The 24,905-nt window shown below is 40.4% G+C and overlaps 2 protein-coding genes across 2 annotated transcripts in view; one reads left to right on the plus strand and one right to left on the minus strand.

Annotated features, from left to right (window-relative positions):
- LOC109471636 (zinc finger protein 888-like) overlaps window positions 1-24,905 on the minus strand; it is a 53,442-nt gene that overhangs the window by 18,697 nt on the left and 9,840 nt on the right. The gene's annotated exons all lie outside the window — the stretch shown is intronic.
- Window positions 4,833-24,905, plus strand: part of LOC109471635 (5'-nucleotidase domain-containing protein 3-like) — a 71,581-nt gene continuing 51,508 nt past the window's right edge. The window contains exons 1-4 of the mRNA XM_019770973.1: window positions 4,833-5,021; window positions 5,999-6,174; window positions 6,703-6,833; window positions 7,606-7,696. Coding sequence (XP_019626532.1) covers window positions 4,850-5,021; window positions 5,999-6,174; window positions 6,703-6,833; window positions 7,606-7,696 — 570 coding nt within the window. The 5' untranslated portion in view covers window positions 4,833-4,849. The remainder of the gene's footprint in view (window positions 5,022-5,998; window positions 6,175-6,702; window positions 6,834-7,605; window positions 7,697-24,905) is intronic.

Below are 24,905 nucleotides of genomic sequence, written 5' to 3' on the forward strand. Positions count from 1 at the left end.
AATTTGGAGGCCTGTCCTGACTACACCTGGTATGTGTCACCTTGGGCAGGACACGGTCCGTACCGCCACAATAAGACCCTGGCGCCATGCTGGAACGGTGAACAATCGCGTTCCAGAGATAACCAATATCTGTTGCGCATTTTTAGTGTGATAAGATTGACTCAGAATCTGCCGCTGGTTTCAAAAAATGTCAAAGGGTTGTTGTATTGTGCCACTGACAGTGATTGATATTTGAGAGTTATCAGGACATAGGTAGGATGCGTTTTTATTTTATATTCCAACGTGTAATCACAAGACGTGGTGACGGCACACTCAAGTTTTTTCAACTTATATTAATGCCGCCACCACCACAAAACTCATTTTCATCTGAGTGAAGTGAGGAAAGTCGTGTTAAGTGCCTTTCCCAAGGGCACAAGATCGGTGGCATGTCAGGACTCGAACCCGGGATCTCTTGGTTCCAAATCGAGCCCTCTGCAGCTACGCCACATGACCCCACGTTTCTAAACGGGATATTCTTAATGTTAATCTACCTGGATTAAGACTGTTGTTTGAATCGTGTGGAATATTTATAGGTGTTTACTGTCTTTAATCCGGAGTCCTGCTGTGCGTAATACGAACACCTGGGCAGGGGGATGAAGAGAAGAACTAACAATTCCTGTAGTGTAGTCTGTTTGCTATGACCTCATCTCATAAGGGACTGCTCCATAATGTGATGATTTGAAGGTAAATAATGGTTCTGTGTCCTGCTAATCTCTCATTGCAATTTTGAGATTTAAAGTAGAAACAGGCTACTTTTCAAGCAAAGGTTATTATATTATTAGGCCTGTTTTGGACGTTTTGGTTGTTTTTGCTTTTAGGTGTTTTGTCGGGTTTTCTGTTTTGTCGGTTTTTGTTCTGATGTCCTGGCCGACAAAATACAAAGCTCAACAAAACGCCTGGAAAAGAAAAAAAAAGAAGAAGAAAACTGCTATGATAATACACATCCAAACACATATATATTGTCAGTATTAAATGTGGGTTCAAATTAAACGTACTTACAAACAATATCTGTTTAAAACACAACTTACTCGTATATCACTGTTATTACAAGAAAACTCGTCGCATGACACAATGTATATAGAGAAGCTTTTTTCCATAGATAATTGTTGTGGAAAACGACAAAGTCATGAATGTTAGAAATCACAAAGTTAAAGTTCGGTGTGCTTTTCTATGCAAGAATTTAATGTCTGTTTTATTGAGGAAATTTTCATTAATATTGTTGGTTTTAGCTTGGACGGAACTACATGTATTTCTCAATTAAATTACTTTTCCAATCATTCTATTCCGTGCCACGGTTTTCCACGTTGTAGAAAATGGAACTGAAGCGCCACATTGCGAGAAAAACTTTGGCTGACGCATCAACGTATGGATCATGTTGTCAGATGTAAGGCATTTTCAGAACATGTATTTCTGTGTTTCTAAGATATAGCCGATTCCGTTCATCTAGGAAATTCTAATGTCGATATCGGTAAGATTTTGATGTTGAAGAATTTTCAAGCAGGGTGTGACAGAACTAACCACGGACAAGGATGTAAGATAGTCTTTTTTTTATTCCAACATACAACAACACAGTACATAGTGGTGACGCACTCAATTGTATACATGTAAGTAAAACAGCTTATATTCACGTCACCTCTAGACATAAAATAAAAATTACAAGACAAAACATCACATGGGTAACGTCCAGGTAACAAGAAACAGAGTTAAGCTATTAGTATATCATAAATTAATACAGTACCATAAATCAGTTATTAAATCGCTTGCACTTGGTTTTAGAAGTATAACTGTGTAATAATGAGTATTTGAGAGTTGACTTTAGATAAAATAAAGGGTGATCCATTGACTAACAGATACACAGTAGCACTGGCAGATACGTTGTTAATATCTAAGCCTTTTTGGTAACAATACAGCTTACGACGCATGGACGACTATCCCAAGAATGTCCTCACTGAAGTTTGCGATCGTACGGCAATCGTACGACAATCGTGCCATGAATTGACCGGACCAATAACGGGTAACGCTTCCACTACTTAACTGATGCGCGAATTGTTGAAAGGAAACTTCAGGAGTATCTGACTCGCCTGTGGTTGGGATTTTAGCCGCGGGGCAGCACGGTTTGCTAAGCGCTAAAAACACGGTGAAAACGCCAGGTATGTGATAGGAGCACGCCACCTTTACCATTCCTCGCAGTAACACATGTTTACAAAAATCTCCGTCTGAGCAGTTTGAATGAGAACGTCGCGAATCTCAACATTATGTGGAGTAACTTATGTCCAGATCCTACCCCTATACTATACTGTATACAGTCTCTACCAAATTTCTTTGCTTGCTGAAAAATAGTAGAATATGGCAAAGGGCGGTGAATATACCTATCACTAGAGGCCGACCACAGAATCACAATAGACATCTTTAGTTACAACTGTGAATAATATACACAGTTGTAACTAAAGATGTCTAATAGAGACTACTTATACCCAAGTCTTCAGAAATAGCGTGGACTCCTGAAACACGATCAAGCCGTGCCGATATTTATTGAAATAGGGGAGAGCTAGAAACGATCGCGACTTAGCACATAAAGTCTACAGACTGACAGTAAGTCAGACGAGGCAGTTATTCTGCATTACGCTTTGATAACTATAAGACCACACCAATCAATTTGTTGGTTCTCAGACTCTCCTCTTATTTCTTTTCTGATTTGCAAAAACAAAAAAAAAATCTGAATGTTAAAAGTTAAAAGCTCATTGTATGTTTGAATATTAATCCAGCCTTTTTGGGGCTATAACAGAATGCTTAACCCTGTTTTTATCTTATTTTTTTCGCCCTGTTGCTTCATTTTTTTGTTGTTGAAAAATCCGAGAACGAACAAATTAGACTAGTGTGGCCTAAACAATATGGTTACTGAAGCGATTTAGTGATATACAGTATATCAGTATAGATGAGTCTGAGTCTTAACAAAAGCCTTTACCAGCCTCCCCAAAGTTGCTGGAAAACTTTATACAAGTACTAGTGGAGAATTGGCCAAATAGACTGAATAGTATGAGAAATTGTCCTAGATGTATCAAACAAGTTTGAACTGCAATACCGATCCAACACAAGAAACTGGACTTACCCAAATGTACTTTCAAGATGTCCTAAATAAATGTGTTTTGAAACTTTAAATAACTGACAAGCTAAAATCAAAGAGTCAATTGTGAAATGGTACACATACATCCTACGTACGTATGTAATTCCAGACCATACTATTCTGCAAGTTGCAATAATTGCAAAATAGTCTAGAGCACTGGCTTAAAATTGCACCAGTGGTAAAGTTGCATACCATAGAGCCGTTTCCCTACCTGATTTTCCTATGCGACCCTTTCTAGAACGTGTGATGTATAGGAAAATAGGACACCCTTGAATAAATCACTTTATGCTCACGGTAGCAAAAGTTCACGGTCTGAGAAAAATGGACACGTTCACGAAACTATAGTATATATTCACTGTGGCGACAGGTGCAGGAAAAAGAAAGTCCAGGAATTATTTGTTAACTGTAATGATAAGTTCACGGTACAGAAGTGACAGTGAAAACAGTGAACATAACAGTACCGTCAAAAAATCAGGAATTACAGTAATCGTTAGACATGTAATCAAGGAGAACTCGAGCATTTTGTATCTCCGAAAATCTGTCTATGAAAATGGCATACTAGTACTATGTCTCCAACACTACGGAATATGTATCAACAAAAGAGGTATAATTATGTTCTTACAAACGAGTCCTTATTAGGCACAACTCATTGGTTTATGAAGTTGTTCCCTTTTCAAAGCAAGAACATACGATCAAGATACGGGAAGTTAACGTTGTTAGAACAGTAAAGGTACCTGTTAACTGCTCACTGAAAGAGACAACTTGAAGGCGTCTTTTCTGTCACAGTTGGAGGGTAGGTAAGTGAAAATCAGACTGGCTCGCACAGACACATCGCAGTTGCAACAGTTTTATGGTTTACTGCATGGAAGGACCCTGTAAGGTACAGAAGTACAAACCGCGCCTCGGGCACTGCCGGTACTCGTGGTCGGGAAGGCGCGCAGAATGTGGGCATTGTTCGCAGGTGCACCCCGCCCGGTATAAAACATCGTACTCTGACAGAAACGCATCATTCCGAATCACCGGGCAGGTCAGAGATTGCTCGCACAAAAACAGTCTGTCATACACAGCCGAAAAGCGCCTCCCGAATTCCCCTAACCATGGTTTAACACGCAGGAGTAGGCTACTGTTCGGCTGTGCCATCCGAGCCTGTTTCAAAAATGTTTACTGTGGGACCGTGTGGCGTAGCAGCAGAGTGCTCGACTTGTGGGGAACCATATGAGTTGTCATAAGTCTAATGCTAAGGTCACCTTTCCAAACCGGGGCCCAGCCGGGCTGTTGAAAAAAAAAAGTCAACAATTTATGTCAAGAATATGCGAAAATAGTTCCCATTATGAATTTTCTCAACTTCTCTGTGCTTTGTTGTATTTTATATCATATAACGTTACTTTTCGTTCCATAAGACTGCCCGGCTGGGCCCAGGTTTGGAAATGTGACCTCAGCATAACCAGGGACAATAAATTTCCCAAACACCTGCAATTCTGCCCCAGAATGTAGACTTCGTTCTACTGAATTTTATAACCACCGTACAGTTGGAACAAAAATCGTTGCTTTAGTCATTGCTTTATAAGAATTATAACATGACCGATAACAGAAAGACAAACTTCAACTTGCGTGGCCTGTCTTTGTGACGTCACAAATTACCCATAGTTCATTCTTCGCCTCCATCTCGGACACCCCAAAACAAAGATGGCGGCCGTGGTCAGACACCGGAACGTTTGTTTGGCGATTTTTGCTCAATTTAGAGGATTTTCCCAGCGACTAGGAGCTGCAGCATGCTCCAGGCAATGTCATACGGTCACGGAGACTACAGAAGAGGACCTGTGGCGGCAATATCACGAAACAAAGCAGCTTGCACTGCGTAAGTAGGGTATCATGCGTTAGAGGCGTGATCAGCAGACGACTTTTGGTGGTAAAATATTTACCCTTTATTTACGCACAGGGCTGAAAATATAGGTCAGAAAGTGTTATTTATATTTTCTATGATGTATTTAACATTGAAAGGAAGCAAGAGGAGCCTATGTAGTGCCTTTTGGAGTGGCATTTTGCCCCAGTGTGTGTTAGAATGGCTGGCGTTGACCCATATCTTCTCATGACCGCTAGTGACCTCAAGCAGACGACATTTGAATCTTGACTAACTTCCCGCCATAGTTTGAAACTCGGACTGAAAGACTATCATAAAACTGTGGAAAAAAGTACTGCACAGTGCACAGGAATTCCACAATGTTGCTTATTTAGGTTTAAGACCCAAAATTATGCTCTGGACAGATGGAATAGTCCATTACAGGCAATGGGGGTGACCCCAGTCATTGATCAGACCAACTTGTTATATTTGGTATATTCTATTCTTGACACATATCATAACCATATGAGTTATGAAAGTATTACAGGCTGGTCCCAGAGAGACAATATTATTTGCTTTGTCAGCTATACTCTCAGAAAGAAAGAAAAAAAAAAATTTACCAACTGTCATTTCTAAAATTTTGCACAAAGTTGTACAAGCTCAATGGTTAATTATAATTTGTACTAAATTGTAGTTTTTATATTGCCTAATTGTTCTAACTTCTAAAGGTGCTATTACAGTACAGTACAGTAGGGGCGTCACCATTAGATAGCTCTATACAACACAAATAGCTTGTGCAAAGGCTAGATGTGGCAAGTCGTTCGGTATAATATAGCCAGCTATACCGCTGCACCGCATGCCTGCAAAGCTGGTGTGTTATGTGGAAGGGTGGTTATACCAGCTACTAGTATACAGATATAGATACAGTACTGTTGAATTTTAAACATTAACATTCATTAGCACACCACTAACTATCTTTCTTTTCCTTTTTTCAGAACAAAAACCGTTGTGTAAAATCAACCCTACCTCAGTGTTTGCCAACAATGAGCTGTGTATGGGAGATGTGGAGGTGTATGGGTTTGACTATGACTACACCCTGGCACACTACACTGATGAACTCTACCCTCTCATCTATAACCTGGCTAAGGAAAGGCTGCTCATGAGAAACAAGGTTCCTTTTTATATCTGCTCATGAATGTAAATGCACAATTCTAGTGGGAAAAAAATTGTATGTACAAGATTTGTACATGCTGCCTCTCAAAGTCTGAAATAACGTGGTGAGAATTGAACCCACAACCTTTAGATCTCAATCTCTTGCATGCTAGCCCAGCCTCTTGACCATAAAAATTGCTTCATGCATGATATGAACTCCTCCCTTACCCCTTCAGAAACACTGATTTAGTGACATTGGTTTCAACATTTTGGTCTAAAACTGCCTGTACAATGGGATAGTCCTGAACAATTTGTTATTTCAATGAATGAATGATAGACTTTCATTGTATGTTCATGCTCCCACAACCTAGGTACAGGTCAAGGTGATATAGTACAGTACAATATCCGTGTCTTTTAATAGTTGATCAGAAATAGAGGTGGAAGACCTTATACTGAAAGATACAGCTTCAGTGTAATCTGAATAAGTACTGAATACATAAATGTTGTCATGTTGTTGACATGATGTGAACCTGTATGTTACTCCCAGTACCCAGATGATATCATGGCTCTAGAGTACATTCCCGGGTTTGCAGTGCGAGGTCTGCACTATGACATAGAGAAGGCACTCCTGATGAAAATAGACGCTTTCCACCATATCCAACTGGGCACTGTCTACAGGTATGTACTATCCACCATATCCAACTGGGCACTGTCTACAGGTATGTACTATCCACCATATCCAACTGGGCACTGTCTACAGGTATGTACTTTCCACCATATCCAACTGTCTACAGGTATGTACTTTCCACCATATCCAACTGAGCACTGTCTACAGGTATGTACTTTCCACCATATCCAGCTGGGCACTGTCTACAGGTATGTACTTTCCACCATATCCAACTGGGCACTGTCTACAGGTATGTACTCTCCACCATATCCAACTGGGCACTGTCTACAGGTACTCTCCACCATATCCAACTGGGCACTGTCTACAGGTATGTACTCTCCACCATATCCAACTGGGCACTGTCTACGGGTATGTACTCTCCACCATATCCAACTGGGCACTGTCTACAGGTATGTACTTTCCACCATATCTAACTGTCTACAGGTATGTACTTTCCACCATATCCAACTGGGCACTGTCTACAGGTATGTACTTTCCACCATATCCAACTGTCTACAGGTATGTACTTTCCACCATATCCAACTGTCTACAGGTATGCACTTTTGTATTGTCTTGTAATGTATTAATACCATTGTATTTGTAATGTATTAATACCATTGTATGAAGAAAATGTTTTTCAGTTTACCAGAATTGTTTGCATGATTTGACTTTTGTTGTTGATTTTAATCTACTAACACATGTAATGTTACTGCCATCTGTTTGTAAGCAGGTGCCTAATGTGACATAAAGAATTGAAGTAACCACAGTTTTGTACTGTTGCAGAGGCCACCAGCGTGTGAGTGATGCAGAGGTGTCCAGTCTGTATGATGGTACACATGTTCCTGTGGACTACATGAGCTCCTTTCATGGCAGGGTGAGTTTACTCTCTATGTAATGTACTAATTACCTTCACCATGAAGGTTATGTTTTTGGTAGCATTTGTTTGTACATCAGGCCTCGAAATTAACTTTTCTTCCTATTGTCCCAGCACTGTCCCAAAAATAAATTTCAATTGTCCCAAAGTGAGGATGAACTGCCCCAACCTGTTTTTTTTTGTTGAAATATTATATAACTTCAACAACTTCAACATGAAGTTAACTGTTTTTTGCATATGTTCACTCCCACTTAAATTGCCGAGTAGACAGGAAATTCGGTGGGACTTTTCTGGATCCAAAAGCCGGGACGTGTGCCAGATAAATAAAAGAAGCGCTGACATTCTGATCTTGATCATTTTTCTATTGTCCCCAAAATGTCCCAAAGTGTCCTTTTTAGTTGTCCCAGCCTAAATTTTAGTGGTCAGTGGCCATTGCACCACCTTTAATTTCGAGCCCTGTACATAGGCAACACATAGACAACTGTCCTCCTTGGTATGAGGGCTTACATTATTTTGATTTTCCTGATTTAGTACTGATTTGACATGATTGTACTGATTTGAGATCAGACCTGATCATGCTTAATAACACTCATATACATATATATATAATTGTACCAACAATGTCTTTTAAAGGCAAGGAATAAAAAACAAGATGTTATTCCTGTTATCTTAAAGTGATTGAGGCAACACCTCAGAAAGACACCGGTCCCTTTGTTGACACAACAGTAGAGAATGTCATGTGCCGAGTGTCCTTGCATGTTAGGGATGACTGACAACCATGTGTGTGTGTAGGAGTCATGCCTGGTCACCTTCTACATGTCTGTGTTTGTGTACAGTACAAGTCATCTACTCGTAAGGATCATGTCTTAAAGTGACAAAATTACGATGTAACATCTCTAATGAGGGCTGGAAATACTGGGTGCATGTGCACCTAAGTGCACCCAAATCTGCAGCTGTGAACCCAATTTTTTACTGTGGGTGCATTGTAAATTTACGTATGTCAATAAGCTGTTAAATGTATAGTAGTATGCAGCATATTCTAAACATTTAAGTGTAAGAAAAATAAGATCTGAAATGAAACATACATGTTGTAATTAGTTTTTGTTGACAATCTCAATTTCATTTTATCTGGTGCACCCAAAAAAGAAATTGTGCACCCAATTTTTGAGGTTGGGTGCACCAGTGCACCTATTCCCAAACATGAATTTTGAGCCCTGCTAACTTAGTGAATCTAAGAACTTTTAGTAAACGACTGTAGTCTTCTATGGCAAGAAATTGGATGAACTCTTTGAAAGAATGTTTTAGTTTCTTATGTAATAGTGATTGTAATTATGATTGAAAAATAGAAAATTATCTAAATCAATAATTATGTTGTCTAGGTTGTGATAAATGGTGCTACTAGCTATAGATATAGGAACATTTCTTTCAAAAAAAATCTCTCTTTTTTTTTCTTATACATGTATGCTGAAAGGCAACAAAACTGTGGTGCAGGTAGAACTTGTCTGGTGCAGGTAATTTTGAATGTTTCGTGCACCAGTGCAGGTATGCAGAATAAAAACCTAGACTAAGTCTTTGGAGCTCTGATAGTTCATTATAATGGATCTGGAGGGTTTCTGAAAAAAAAACAATTGTTGTAAGTTTTCTTGAAGCACTTAGATCTGGATTGGACCGACTCTGACTTGTTTTATGATCGGAATGTTGTCGATCAAGGGCTGTTGTATTCCTTGACTTAAAAGTTTGCTAAAACTCGTTTAACTCAGAACTATCGTAGACTGGAACTCGTTGCCACCAAGCACAGTTGGGGCATCATCACTAGAAAGCTTAAAACAACTCCTGCAATCAAATGTGCAAAGATTGAGTGTAATAAGTCGATCGGTTTTATATAGCCAGCTGCCGCCGCGCCACATGCCTGCGAAGCTGGTGTGTTACGCCGAAAGGTGGTTATACCGGCTATACCAATACAGATACAGATCAGCACCAATAACATTAGCCGTCACATAAACCACAGATTTACGACTTGAGAGGGAAAGCTTGGCAAGGATACGAGTGTCACAATAAGAATTATGGGTCTTAGCAAATACTTTGAAAGGGGGCAAGTTATGGTGTCAGTCAAGTTTTGGTGTCAGAATACAGTACCAGGTGCCCTGGTGGTGGAATGAGTTTAAAGTATAGTCAAACTTGTCTAAGACGGCCACCCAGGGGACTTGTATAGAATCTGGTCTTCTTAGACATTCAAGTGGTATTTCTGACACAAAGCACATGAAGAAGGTAAGATACAGATTTCCGAGTTCATGTCCTATAGTAGACTGTCAGATGACTAAGGGTGTCATCTTTGATCCCGGTTAGGCCACACTGACTTAATTTTATGGATGACATCCGCGCGCACATTGCTTTTCGTCTGTTCTCAAAAAAAAAAAAAAGACGACGTCCACAGAGGCTCTATAGCCTGGCTCTAGGCCTGGGTAGTCCATGGTAGTTAGCCACAATACGGATCCGGTTGTAACTCTGGAGGACGGCACCCAGGCTGCTGAAGCTCCATGACTCAAGAACTCAGTACATACGTACAGTGCCGATTCATAAATTCCGCAAAAAGCCAGCATGTGCCGGCTTGTCGTATACGGCACTATGTACTGTCACAAATTCACAATACCAGCAATTCCTGTAGTTTAGTAGTGTGGTTTTGGCCGGAATTTTTTTCATTCGCCCGCACGCACTAGTTTGGGGGTCTTCAGAGGATCCATAATAAAAAGTCGGTGTGGCCTTATCATCAAAATTCAATATGCTTCATGCTTCAAAATATTGCAGTCAATATAAGCAGGGACAAGGCCGTGTTCTGTTTGGTCCAGTTCGGTCGTGTCAAACAAGTGGACAGATTTTCGGGACCGAGAAAACTCGGTCATCATGACCAGATGGCCAGCTTCTAGAGGTGGTCACTTCAGCATTAAGTGTTTGTAGTTGAGATTCATGCTACACCAGTTCTTGTTGTTTTGTATCCCAGCCTGTTATTCCAAATATGGCTCAGAGAAAAACAGAGAAAACCATTTCCTGTTTTTACTTCAACACTCAAGACAGTTTCAACACGTCAGTCATTGTCAAATGTACTTCCATGTAATGATGTGTACTGTTAACAAGTTTTGAAGATCATACGGCTTTTTTTCTTTGCCAATATTAAAAAATCATGGCTATTTACAATGAATGTATATCAATTTTGCTTTCTTGCTGTCTTCTGGTTAATTTTTCTTTCTTGCCCTCTTCTGGTATCCTGATACTTCCTCTGCGTGTTTCTAATGTCCAAAAAACATAATATTTGTGCAATGTTCTACAAGTTAATGTTTGATACAATGTTCTACCTTCATAGTGGCGCACCTAGAATTTTGCTGTTGTGCCCAAACTTTTTGGGTAGTGTGGATCCGTGACAAGATAGAAATATTTAAGACAGACATTGATGTATGATCTAGGGTCTTCTCCTAATTGTGTTTACTAGTGAGAAGCAGCCTTGGCGTCAGTCGGCAGGCGGTTATCTTGTCCTGATAATGTTATCTCTGTATCTCTTGTCTCAGGTACAATGCAGCGATGTCATGTGGTGACGTGCCTTAGGGTGTGGCTGGCAGGATCAAACAGAGACACTTTTAGGGACATAACTTTTGAGTGACGCGTCCTGTGTCCATTTGTGGTTTGTGAGCAACACAGATTTTTCAGGTCATCGCCCCTGTGAGAAAGTTAGAACTTACTGAAGAAAAAGTTTCTCTGAAAAGTTACCATCTTCTTTCTTCAACAACAAAGTTGATCTTAATTGTCTTTGAGCAGGGTTGTTCTTACAAACTCACACCTAACGTCTGCTTGGAGAAAATAGGCGTGTTTTCAGACATTATTTTTAGCTTTTTAGCTTGTTCTAACTATTTTATCTATTTTGTTGACTTTCGATATCCTGGGAAGGAAATATCCAAAAAAGCTGAAAAAGATAGGACTGAAAAAGAACCCTGGCCATTTGAGGGAAAAGGAGTTTTCACAGTGTTTTAACTCACAGTTGAAACAATTCCGTAGTTAGTACAGTAGTCATACCTGGAATTTGCAGTGCAAAAATCAAACCACTGCGAAAGTGTCAGGATTTACAGTATCCGTTAAAAACTTCAGATGCCTGATGAGGGATGAGCAGCTGAAGATCAAAGACACAGCCGCAGACAGACCAGGACTCCTAAGTGTCGCTCTTCTGTGTCTTACTGTTTGTATGCGACACTCTCAGGAACAAAGTCCCTGTCAATTAACCAGTCCATTGGATTCGAAGAAAAGCACATAAATTCTGGCTAGGCAAACACTTTGGCTCCAAGGTTTAGTGAGATATGTTATAATTTCAAAGCTTTGAAGAAGTTGTGTATGTGTTTGAATGAAAGAAAAGGAAGACAGTTTCTAATGCTTCTATGCATAAAGTACAAGTACAGTACAGATATCCTTGCTAAAGCGCCAGGTAGATTTGTCATGTTAAGTTAAAGACAAACTTTAAAAAATTTTTAAAGAAAAGAAATCCATATAAGTTTATTTTTTTGTCAAGATGAAAAGATATTAATAGGAGTCTCTAAATTATTTAGTGATGAAGGCCACAGAGAACTTTCCTATTATCATAAGGCCACACCGACTTAATTTTATGGATGACATCCGTGCCCTGTCCTACAAAAAAAAAAAAAAAAGATCACGTCCTCTGGCTCTGGCCTGACTTTAGGCCTGGGTAGTCCATGGTAGTTACAATACGGAGCTGGGCACCCAGGACTCAAGAACTCAGTACATACGTACAGTGCCGATTCATAAATTCCGCGTAGTACACGTCGCTATGTACTGCCGCAAACTCACAATACCAGCTTTGTATTCCTGTGGTTTAGTAGCATTTTTATTTTTGGCCAGAATTTTTTTTTATTCGCCCGCGCGCACTAGTTTGGGGGTCTTCAGAGGATTTCATCCATAAAATTAAGTCGGTGTGGCCTAACTTAGGGAACTGTGCAATCTGAACACAACTTGTTCACCATATCCTCCGCCAAGATGTCCCTGTTTTCTTAAGGGGGCTTCTAACGACCAAGACAAAGTTCTGAGCTCCCTCTATAAGTGCCTCGGCAACGGCAGTCATGTTAAGGAGCATGATTGGCCTCCTGTTTCCAAAACTCCAATCCAAACATGTAGACAGACCTCATTACAGGAACAATACCTTTAATAAGAGGTGTGTGTGGGGTTATATTAGCTGGCAACCTTATCTTTGTCAATGACATAGTGCAGACTCAGATTTAGGAGTAGAAATGGGGGGTTGGAAGGCGCCAGCTATTGTTTATAGACCTGTGATGACGCAGAGTTGTTTGTGTGTTATCTGTGGGAGCACCTGTGGGTCTGTCAGACATGTGGGCAGTACTGTTTGGTCTGTTACCAGCACTGGCACTTTCAGGATTCCAAGTATTCCCTCAAACACATGAGCACCTGGTGTTGTCTTCCAAAGATCGGCATTCGTTGATTAAATCACTTAAAGGCACCAATTCTAATTTCAGGGCGGTAAAACCAAAAAATATTGTGAATGGGGAAATCTGTATGATATTAACATTTACTGTTATTTCTTCACATTTTTTCTATCATCTATACTTGAAGTGCTTGAAATAGTGCCAAAACAAGCTATGGGAGCAGTCCCTTTATTTTTTGGTACCACCAATAAATAGCTTGAATCAACCGATGACACAAAACGTTGCATTTTGTCTCACAGATATCAGACTGAGTTTATTATATTGAGATAGGATTGAGTCAACTTACTACATTAGGATGACCAGAAATTTAACATTGGAAAATCCAGGTTTGCTGCCCTGAAATTGCATTGGATGCACAAAATGTACAGTGGAAACTACCCAAGAATGATCAGGGGACTGATGAAATCTACCTGGACGTGTGGTCACTATAGACAAGATTCTTTATGGTTGTGTCAATGGGAAAATTTATCTAAGGCCACACCAATTTCTTGGTTAACAGATTTTTCTAGAAAAATAATGGAGCGGGCGGGCGAAAAAATTTTTATTTTTATTTGCAAATCAGAAAAAAATGAAGCGGGCAAATCTGTTAACCAAGATATTAAATTGGTGTGGCCTAAGGGACCACCAAAAAGTGGTCACATTGACCAGGTAGTCCTAATGTAAAGGTGGTCACTTGTACAGGTTAGACTATTTCTAAACACAGTCATAATTACATGAGGAACACACATAGTTGTGGGGAAGCATCCAACATCAAGACAAAAGATTGAAATTCCGCCACCCTTTGTAGTCACTCCAAGCATTTCCACTTAAAACACTGCCGACAGAGACGGGAGGCTTGGCAAGGAGGAAGTTTCGCGGGAACGACAAGGGCAACGGCAGTTTCCCAGCCTTTGCTGTCTAGACTTTCTGTCGCTATCTCTCGCTATCGCTCTGATGGGAGCAGAGATGGACAGAAAAGGAGCCGCGATCACAATCAGGATTTTTGGTCCCGTCTGTTGTCGTACATTCCTGACATTTTGGGGACGGCAAATGGCTGCAATTATTAATGCCCTTGGCAGGCTGTGAAGTCTCTTTTGAAGCTGTGACTATGATGTATATGATGATAGGTACAGATAGTGTGAGAAAATTCAGTCTGGCCCTTACCTCTTCCCTTCTGACCTCAATGAAAAGGCCAATTTTAGCTCCTGAATAAAGAATATGATTGAAACAAACGAAAAATATAGTAAACCAATTTAATTTGTTGGTTCTCGGATTCGCCTCTTCGTTTTTTTCTGATTTGCAAAAAAAAAAAAAAATTTGATTCTGGTCCTGAATCAACTGAAAAATGCTCAAGTCCTTTTCTTCCTAGTTGTTACAGTTTTCCCATCTATCATAATTTTGCAGTGGTTTGATTAAAAGTTCAAAATTCAATGTTTAAATTTTAACCCACCTTTTGTGTTGACTTCATGGCTCATTTTGTAGATATATAATAGGATGCCTAGACCTGTTTTTATTTTTATTTTTTTTCGCCCTGTCGCTTCATATTTTTTCTGAAAAAATCCGAGAACCAACAAATTAAATTGGTGTGGCCTTAATAATCAAGCAAGCAGTTGAGGCACTTTATCGGAAGCACTTTATCAGAATTAAAAAAAAATGTAAAACTTTTTTCTTTAAGTCTACTGAACAGAACGAAAAGGTAATTTAAAACCTGAGCATATTTCTGATGTCTACCTGTACCTAACCTGCACTAAACCATTATACTGTGATTATATACAACACATTCCCAACTAAAACGAGAAATTCTCCATACAGTATGTGCAAAATGCACACACCTATGTGCAAAGTGCACACACCTATGTGCAAAATGCACACACCTATGTGCAAAATGCACATACCTATGTGCAAAGTGCACACACTATGTGCAAAGTGCACACAGCTATGTGCAAAGTGCACACACCTATGTGCATAGTGCACACACTATGTGCAAAGTGCACACAGCTATGTGCAAAGTGCACATAGGTGCATATACTATGTGCAAACTGCATAATTATACTACAAACAGACAACACTTTAATTCCGGACTGACTCTCATTCCGGATGACCTTTAACCATTAAGGCATTATTATATTACCCGCTGAAAGTTGCGTAGGTATCATCGATACACTGTAGGTCCCCTGGGACTAGGTCAGTTCTGCAGAATTCTGCATTCGGATGCAGAATTCTGCGCAGAATTCTGCATTCAGGTGCAGAATGCAGAATTCTCTATCCAAATGCAAAATATTAAGGAATTTGCAATGCCTTATTTATTTTATGATGTTAGAGAGTGGACTCACACTCGTCCTACATTGTGTATGTGTTTGCTACTAATCCCTGTGCTGCAAAAAAACATACAAGACAGGACATTCTGCCAAGTACCTTCCAAAAGCACAAAAGAGTTTACAGATGGCACACACATTTCAGGCACAAGTACTTTCAGGTCATTCAGGTCACAGAACTTCATGCTGTATCTGTATCTGTATAGTTGGTATAACCGCCTTTCGGCGTAACACACCAGCTGATGGTCATTGTCAGACTGAAGCTTGAGTTCTTGTACACGTGGCGTGATGTTGTGCTCGGTGCTCAGTGATGGCGGCCAGAGATGGCTGGGTACATGGCAGAAGTAGTTGGCCGGCAAGCTGGCTTTGTTGTTGCAGCATGTCGACGATCGGGGTCGGTTTGCATCAGGTGGGTGAGGCAGGCGGTTGTAGGCGTGGTAGCGCAGCTTGAGCAGCAATCAGGCAGGTGGATTCATTGCCAGGCGATTCAGGAGGTATGATAACACAGGTTGCGAGAGGTCCGGCTGCTCCCAACCAAATGTAGGGATGCAAGAGAAGAGGCGATGGGAGAGACATTGTACTCTGTGGTGGCATGGATACTTCCTGTTTTCCGCTAGAATACATTGCTACAAAACTGATTTTCTCTGATCCGAATCAAAAGTAATCCACCTAGAGGAAGTAGTTCAAGACATTTGTGGCGGATCCGGATCAGACATCAAATTTTCCCTATATGTAAATCTGCCTGCTTTGACAATATATTACATCAAGTACGTTACCTCGAGTACTATCTGATCTACAAGATGTGTAGAGGCGCCATTAATTTTTGGGGGCAAGGGCAAAACTTGCGTTGCTTCCCAAAAACATCAATGCCACTGTACAAGTCTGTGAAGGAGGCTACTAATCTGCTTTTTTGTACTTAAGACTTTTGCGTGTGTGTGTAAATCGGGTCTACATTGATTTTTAAGTTGTTCAACAAACAGGTGACTTTCACAGCTCTCTCTGATATACAATGACAGTTCATTTTGTAAAGCTGTTATTAGTCTTTTAGCTGTTTAAAGCTGTTATTCCACTTCTAGAGGTGGTTTCGAATCGGTTTTCCCGCATCGCGATTTGCATCTGAATGCAATTTGATTTCAATGTGACTTCACCTGGTCATGGATTACGGGGTGATATTTCTTTATTTATAAGCAATACCAAATTTTAAGTGGCAGCAACTTGAAGAGCAGTAATGGTCAAATAATGTGTCTGTTCTAGGACGAGCTTCACCGCCTCTGTTTAATTGGCATTTTGGAAGAGTCCATTCTGTAAGTCGGGGAAAGTTTCTTGGAAGTATTTCAAACCCTTGTCAAAGTATAAAAATACGACATTGTAAAGGAGCAACATGACATAATTATTTGTTAATAGTAACTTAATACTTAGATTTTCAATTTAAAATGGTATCGACAGATGTTGAGATGTTGAAAGGTACACAACATTATATTTGAGACATCGTGGTCCCTTGAAATGAACTTTTCCGTAGCATGCCGCCCTGTCCTGGCGCGGGTCTAATTTTTCGGTAAATTTCTTTAGCCCCCAAAAAATAGACATGTTTGGACAACAATAAAGGATGTATGCTGTTGAGTGGCGTATATCAATAAATGGCACCCAGATCTCAGGGATTATAGCTTTATTTACGCCCGTCATGTGCCGCGCACGCATGGGGGAGGGCAGTCAGGTCAGTACTTCAACTTGCAAAGTTCTCATTTGTTTACCTCGCAGAATTTGGGTATTTTTGCTAGATTTTTATCTGTAATTGATAGGAAATCTTTAAGACTGGGTACTGGTGTGAGTGATGGCAAACGTGCAGGCAAAACTTAGCGAGCCGCTCCTGACGGCCCCTATGTCACGCCCGTCTTATCGCGGCCAATTTCTGGGGTTTGATTAATTAACTCACAGCAGGTTGTGAATCACTTCTTTGTTACTTGTAACTGCGTTCTATGAGATGTTCATCGTGCCCAGAGCAAAGACATTATTGTTATCAGTTACTGATTTTCCAAAAATTAATAAACGTACCGTGCAAAATAAGAACGTACCGGGTGGACGTTCGGGCCCAAAAAAATAAACGTACCGGTACGTTTATTCGACAGATAAGAGTAAAGGACCATGTTTTGTCAATTTCATTCCATGCAGTTAGAAATCCAATAGGAATAAGTCATCTATGATAATATTGTTATGATGACAAATTACTTCATAATCATAATACAAAATTTTGCCCTCTCATGCCCCTATCACCTTGTGACTCTTCACTTCAAGATTTTGCATCATCTTTATAATTCATAAAAGTTGCTCTTTCTCTTATCTCCACTGTAATAGTCTGGCTGTGAGTCTTGCTATTGCTAACACCAGAAGCTGTTTCATGCTGGGTTAGCTGCTGCCTGTATTTACTTAAGGATTAGCTTGTAACAAGGTGTGACAGATTAATTTGTATCAGAGTGCTCCCAAGTGCCCTCAGTTAGCCCCCAGCTGACAGAAAACCCCAATGAACAGGCTGGGGGTTCCAATGCATTCAAGTCATCACGTTTTGCTAATAATTATACTAATCGTGCAAACTTTGCCATCACATTTTTAAACATTTTGTGCTGAGCACACATGGTCATCTCTACTTACATGTCATGTATATTGAGAAGTGTTTTCCCATTCAGATGACCGAAGGTTCAATATTCCTTCTCTACCTTAAGACCACGTAGACACAAAGAACTTCGACAGAACTTCTAATACAAGGTCGTATCTGCATATATAAGGTTGCCACCCTGTCTGTAGTTTTGTGTAGTTATTTGTGCATATCGTGGTGCAGCAGTATTTAAACCTGATAGAAGATCATAATCTGGTACTGTAACTGTATACTGTACGATCTAGAAAACAAAGCTGTGTATACACCTCCATGGACGATCATGGACTAGTCTGGATGTCAGACCCATGGCACACTGGGCCCAAAGTAATACATGTATCTCAGGCCTCGTTCATGATTGAAATGTGTTCCGGTTTGGCCACGATCCGATTCTAAACGGAATATATTTCTGCGTCCGTGATTTCAAAACCTACAATCACACTGGAAACGGTTTCACACCGCAGATTTCTGCGCAGAAATCTGCTTTTTTAAAGATTTTGTACAATACTGTCTTACAAAATGTATCAATATGGTGATACTCTCCTACAAATGCTACAATCACGTTACATGTATTTTGGGCATAACTTGTCGGAAATGCATTGGCTTTTCCTGTATTCCTTGCAACGTTAGCATATACATTTGTGTAGTCTTGTGTAGTACATTGTGTATATCGTCTTGTAATGCAACAGGATTTAAACCAGTTATAAGATCACACACTTTGTTTTAATCGAGAACAAAGTTGGTTTACTGTGCCCTGGGTGAATTTGACACTCACTAGAAGAGAAAGTGGTCTGAATGAACTCTTTTAGGCCTTATAGACTTGAACAGTATCTAATCCTTAAGTTTTGTGGCTTTAGCGAGGAGAAAGGAGAAGAGGACTTTGACTTGAGAAAGGTTATGCCTGGAATCTTCTAAGGATCATGCGTGCGGAGAGGAAATAGAGAAGCCGGGTCATTGAAAGTGTAGATTTTCACAACCAGGTGGTCCGGTGGCCCCCCATAAGAAAACGAACATAGCCAAACAGCATCACGGACCTGAGAAATAACCAGTAAATAACTACCACCTCAAAAATGGAAGATTGTTCCACAGTAACTAGGCTACATAATTTTATTTGAATTCTATCCAGGTTAAATTGCATTGACAGGATAGACGGGACGGTTAGGTAGGTCACCGAGACTGACCTCTGAGACCTGCCAGGCCGACTCTGGGGACGTCTCCGGAGGACTTGTGCTAATCCGTAACACCACCGGGGCTTTCCTGGGCTAAAACTTTGATTATTTTGGGTAAAAATTGTCGGAAATGCATATTACTGCGGCTTTTGTTCCACTTCATGACAACCCAATGCCCCGCAATTTGGCATTCAGATACATGTAGCTTTGCATCATGCTTTTTGCTTTTTGATTTAGGCCTAGCAACTTCTATAGCAGCTAGCCTATAGGCCTAGCAGCAGCTTCTGTGCCACTATATCATGGCTCGATCACACCCTAAAATCAAGTTTCAACCCTTGGTTACAAATGTCTCTCCTATCCCACTTCTTCAAGACTCCCAGACTGGATGTCCTCGGGATTTTGGGGCTGTGTAGAAAAATGATGGTTGGAGCAGCTGCTGCACCATCCACTTCCCCAACCTCATCTTTCTTGCTTTTTCTCGTCTGACCATCTCAGCTGATGGCTGTAGGTCAGCACTTTTTGTGGGTCAATACAAGATGATACTGGTCTTGAACACCAGAATCTGATTGTTATCTACAATTGATTTGTCACTATTTAGTCAAGAGGAAAGATAGAAGAATAAAGCCTTGTTAGAACTTGGGACATGATTTTAGTAGTTGAATTGCTACATTTACTGTGAGACTGTGTGGCCCTGGACAACTGCCCTTGGAAGAACTTATCACCAAGGTACAATGTAGCTTGGGGTGCTACTGCGTTTGTGTAACAATTTTCTATGCCCCACCTCCACACTTATCCTAACAAATTCAGGGCTTTTAAAGTCTTCAGAGTAAGGGCCCAGAGAGCCCCTCTTGACCACCAAACTGTAATCACTATCACATGTTTTCATAGCTTATCTATCTAAGCCCATAGAGAAGACCTCTATAGTCTCAGGAGAACAACCTTCAGCCTGTGTGTAACCCAACCTTTTTCCCTGTACTTTTCTTGGCCAGTTGTTAGGCAGGGAACTGGATGTATTTCCATTTGTTCTGCTTGAGATCTGTAAGGTGATTTTTGAAGTGAAAAAATGCTCCACAAAGTGATGATGAGATATGCACATTACAGAATTGAAGATACCAGGCTAGGACATACATGTAACTGACGTTTGGTTTGAGCTATGCAGGAAAGCATAAGACCAGGTCATGTACAAATGTATAGCTGGTTATAACCAGCTAGGCTCTCTCAGGCCAAACACTTACCAGCATCAGTAAACCACAAGGGGAATTTGACATTCCATTGACTGGTCACCGAAGGGTCAGGAGTATCAGTTTCCCTGTCTTTGGTACCTTCCAAGTGCTTTTCATGATAGTATCTTGTTGAAGGAATTGTTTGCAATTATGAGTGTGTCTCTAGTGTACATACATGCAAAGTAATCTCAAGAAAGCTAATTCTATACTCAAGGTTCTTAAATGATATCTGGTCTCAGATGCATGACAACAGTCATTGCAACCTTACTTGACATTGCCATACTTCTGGTTTAGGCTAACATATTCTACTGCAATGAAGAGTTAGCAATTAAATCAAATCCCCACATGGTCCCTCTGATTTTCAGTTACATAAAAAGAGCCCTTGGAAGCACAACAAGAGAGTGCGTAGTCAGGTTATGCTCTGAATAGTAAGCAGTTTTGCACAGGATCCATGGACATACATGTATATGAGCATGTACGAGACCCTTATGTTTTCCTCGACTTAAGCCAGGTCAAGTACATGTAGAGTAGCCAAGTAGATCTAGAGAGGGTAGGGGACGGGGGACATATTTCTTGGGGGAGGGGGTGATGACCTGAAGGTAAATTTTGTGGATAATTATCTTTATCTCACAACTAGTAGTATCTAATCTTTGTAAGTTTCTTCACTTGAGACATAAAAGCTACATTGTAATTAGAGTTACCCAGACATTTCCCCACCAGATGGTACTAAATACCCAAAGAATAAAGTAGCACTTAAAGACAAGAAAATGAGCTTTTCCTCTGGAAATTGTGAAAAAAAACAAGGGAGAGGAGTGAATTGTCTTGTCAAGTAACGTTCACACATGATTGCATGATTGGATGCAAGTTAAATAGAAAAATCTGCTGTTATAACAAGGGCATATACATCAGGGCTTGAAATTAATTTTTGGGAATAGACACTGGTGCACCCAACCTAAAAAATTGGGTGAACAAAAATATTTTAGGTGCACCATATACATTGTAAGATGAAATAAGCAGAATGTCTGCAAAAACTATAATTATGTTTCATTTCAAGAAAAGTACTGTAACGATGATTGGATTATTTATGTTGTAACTACTATATATGTACATTAAGAGAAAATATTTGAGTGCAAATAATACCTGAGTGCACCCACATAAAAAAATTGGGTGCACATGCAGCTCCAAGGTGCACATGCACCCAGCATTGAGCCCTAGCCTGTACATTGAATAGGTGAGACACTGAAGCAAGACCTACAGTGTTGCACTGATCCATTCTGGTAGACCAGATGACCCAGCCTGGCCTTTTTTTTTCTCCCTGGGACCCACACTGATTGAAAGAAAACATTCACCTTGCTCTGCAGACCAGGGTTTGAAATACAACACTGAAATCCCCCCTATATTTTGCTCTCCTTGTTCAAAGTTGTCAGGGGGAGTTCTGATGTGGACTTTGCTGGGGTTTATAATTGGGCTACATGTACAAAGTCATGTAGGTGGTCAGACAAAAACCTGTTATAATGAGAGCATGATTGTACATCTTATATTATAACATGACATCTCTGTTAACCAGTCTATGGTGCTTAGGGCAGGCTGTCTTCAGGGCTCTAATATTTTCCCCAGTCCAACCTCAACAGACCTGGTAGAATTGTTATAACTCCTGTAGGAGTTTTGCATTGATTATCCTTTTGTCAAAATAGATTTGTAACTTGTGTGGTACACGTAGGTTCCACTTCCAGGTTTGACATCATAAAGTAGTAAGGATGATTTGAACTGAATTCTCAGACCCAAATATGGGATCAAACAAGATGTAACTTCAGCCCTGAAAAAACATCTGCCTTGCCTCCTCTATTGACCTCCTGGTTACCCCTAACTGGGACAGGGGGAGCCAGAGGTCAGACCTTCAGGTCACAATTGTGTACATCACAGTTTGGATGTTACAGAAGCTTTGCTAGTTAGCCAGCCACCTTGTACAAAGTTTTCACTCTTCACATACATGTATTTTTGTTATGTGCAGTTCCAGAAAGCTTTGATGAGCAATCAGTATTCAATGTTATGAACAGGATCGGAGGAAAGTGTGATACTGGCATGCAGAACTAATCATTTTTCCTCAGTTGGATGGTCCAAGAGATGACCTATACATGAGGGCCTGCATGCACTTTATTGTAAGGCATAATCAGGCCTTTTTAGTCTCAATAATCCGTAGGCAGCCTCCCCAAAAATGTAATTCACAATAATACACTAGCTGCAAAGTGTGAAGTCATAATCAGCTCTGAAACTTTGACGTAATTCGTAGTCGGCGGAGAAAATTTGCGCAATTCGTAATCACTACACCCCCATGCAGGCCCTCACACATGTACTTGCATTCCTGCCTTGGCCCTCCTCAGCCTGGCCTCTCTTGGCCCCTACTGGCTTTGGCATGATCTCCTGTGAAAAGGTGTCTTTTCCTTTAGAGTATACATGTAACCTACTGGTGTCAGAGAAAAGCACAATTTGAGGGTGTGCATGTCATGGTCATGGTCATGGGCACAACATCCAGAGAACATGTCTGACCAAATCCAAATCATTGGACAGATTTTTTACTATTCTAACCCAAAATAAGCTATATAAAACCATTTGCAAGACTTGAATAAAAAAACTTGGAAAGCAAAATCTTAGCAAAATATTTATGCAAAGCTATACCCATGCCAAATTGCAAGGTATTGGGCTGTCATAAAGTGGGACAAAAGCAAAAATATAGGCATTTCCGACATTTTTACCTAAAATACATGTAAGCTGATACTAGTGATAGTAGCATTTAGGGGAGTGAATCTACCACTTATCACCATAATGATACATTTTGTGGGACAATTTCACAGTATGAAATCTTTTTTAAAAAGTTAGATTTCTGCACAGAAAGAATTCTGCAGATTTCTGCAAAAATCTTCGTCCCCATGTGTCAATGGAATTTCCCTTATGGTTCATTCAACTGAATACTGCTGGTTACTAGCCCGAGTGTCAGCCTTTGTAGCTTTCGTCCGCTACATTTTTGTATACATATATAAGTGCTGAGGTCGGGCACCAAGGATATTTCTACTAATTCTAGAGCAGTACTAAACAATCAGGGATATCTGCATGTTTGATGATGATTGACTGTTCTGTGTTATGTTATGTTTTTATATCCAAACTACATTTTGAACTATTGACTATCAAGTTTCAGATGGGTCTGCCTAAATACCTAATCATGAGTCAACTGCTATAAAACACCACTTCTCTCTCTGTATGACCTATAAATGTAATTATGCCAACTTGGGGGTTGCTTGACTGGGTGTCAAAGTTGGGTTTGGTAGGATAGCCTGACTCCTGCTGCTGGGAGAAGCTCCAATGAGAGTTAGTGTTACACAGGGACTGGACACCTGTCATGAAGGTACTTAGGCAAATACATACCATGCATGTACATGTGTGCCAGATTTGATATGAGCCCTGGTGTGACTAATGAAGATTTTCTAGGAGTGTGGGCCAGCCCTAAGGATTTGTTTGTTTGTTTTAACAATCATGTGGGTGGGACCATAACTAATCAATGCTCAGGCCAGTAGCAATCTAAGATTTGTAAGCACAATACACAATACACAAGCATCAGCACAGCCCTTTCAAGCACACTTAGGTACACTCTGGATGCACAATGTATCTAAACATATTAAGATTCCTTTTCTTTACTGCTACAGAATATTCACCCCTATCAGTCAATCAACTGCACATTTACTAAGTATAGCTGCAATATCTGAAGGACCTGCAGCAGGATTACTTTTGATTCGGATCAGAGAAAATCAGTTTTGTAGCAATGTATTCTAGCGGAAAACAGGAAGTATCCATGCCACCACAGAGTACAATGTCTCTCCCATCGCCTCTTCTCTTGCATCCCTATACATTTGGTTGGGAGCAGCCGGACCTCTCGCAACCCGTGTTATCATACCTCCTAAATCGCCTGGCAATGAATCCACCTGCCTGATCGCTGCTCAAGCTGCGCTACCACGCCTACAACCGCCTGCCTCACCCACCTGATGCAAACCGACCCCGATCGTCAACATGCTGCAACAACAAAGCCAGCTTGCCGGCCAACTACTTCTGCCATGTACCCAACCATCTCTGGCCGCCATCACTGAGCACCGAGCACAACATCACGCCACGTGTACAAGAACTCAAGCTTCAGTCTGACAATGACCATCAGCTGGTGTGTTACGCCGAAAGGCGGTTATACCAACTATACAGATACAGATACAGCATGAAGTACTGTGACCTGAATGACCTGAAAGTTACTTTTTTTTTTTTTTTTTCCTTTTCATGGTCCTGTCCATGAACTTTATTTACAAACTATACAAACTTTTATATACAATACAATACAATGTAA

Source organism: Branchiostoma belcheri, unplaced genomic scaffold (assembly GCF_001625305.1).
Source record: "Branchiostoma belcheri isolate BF01 breed outbred unplaced genomic scaffold, Haploidv18h27 scaffold250, whole genome shotgun sequence".
Lineage (NCBI taxonomy): Eukaryota > Metazoa > Chordata > Leptocardii > Amphioxiformes > Branchiostomatidae > Branchiostoma > Branchiostoma belcheri.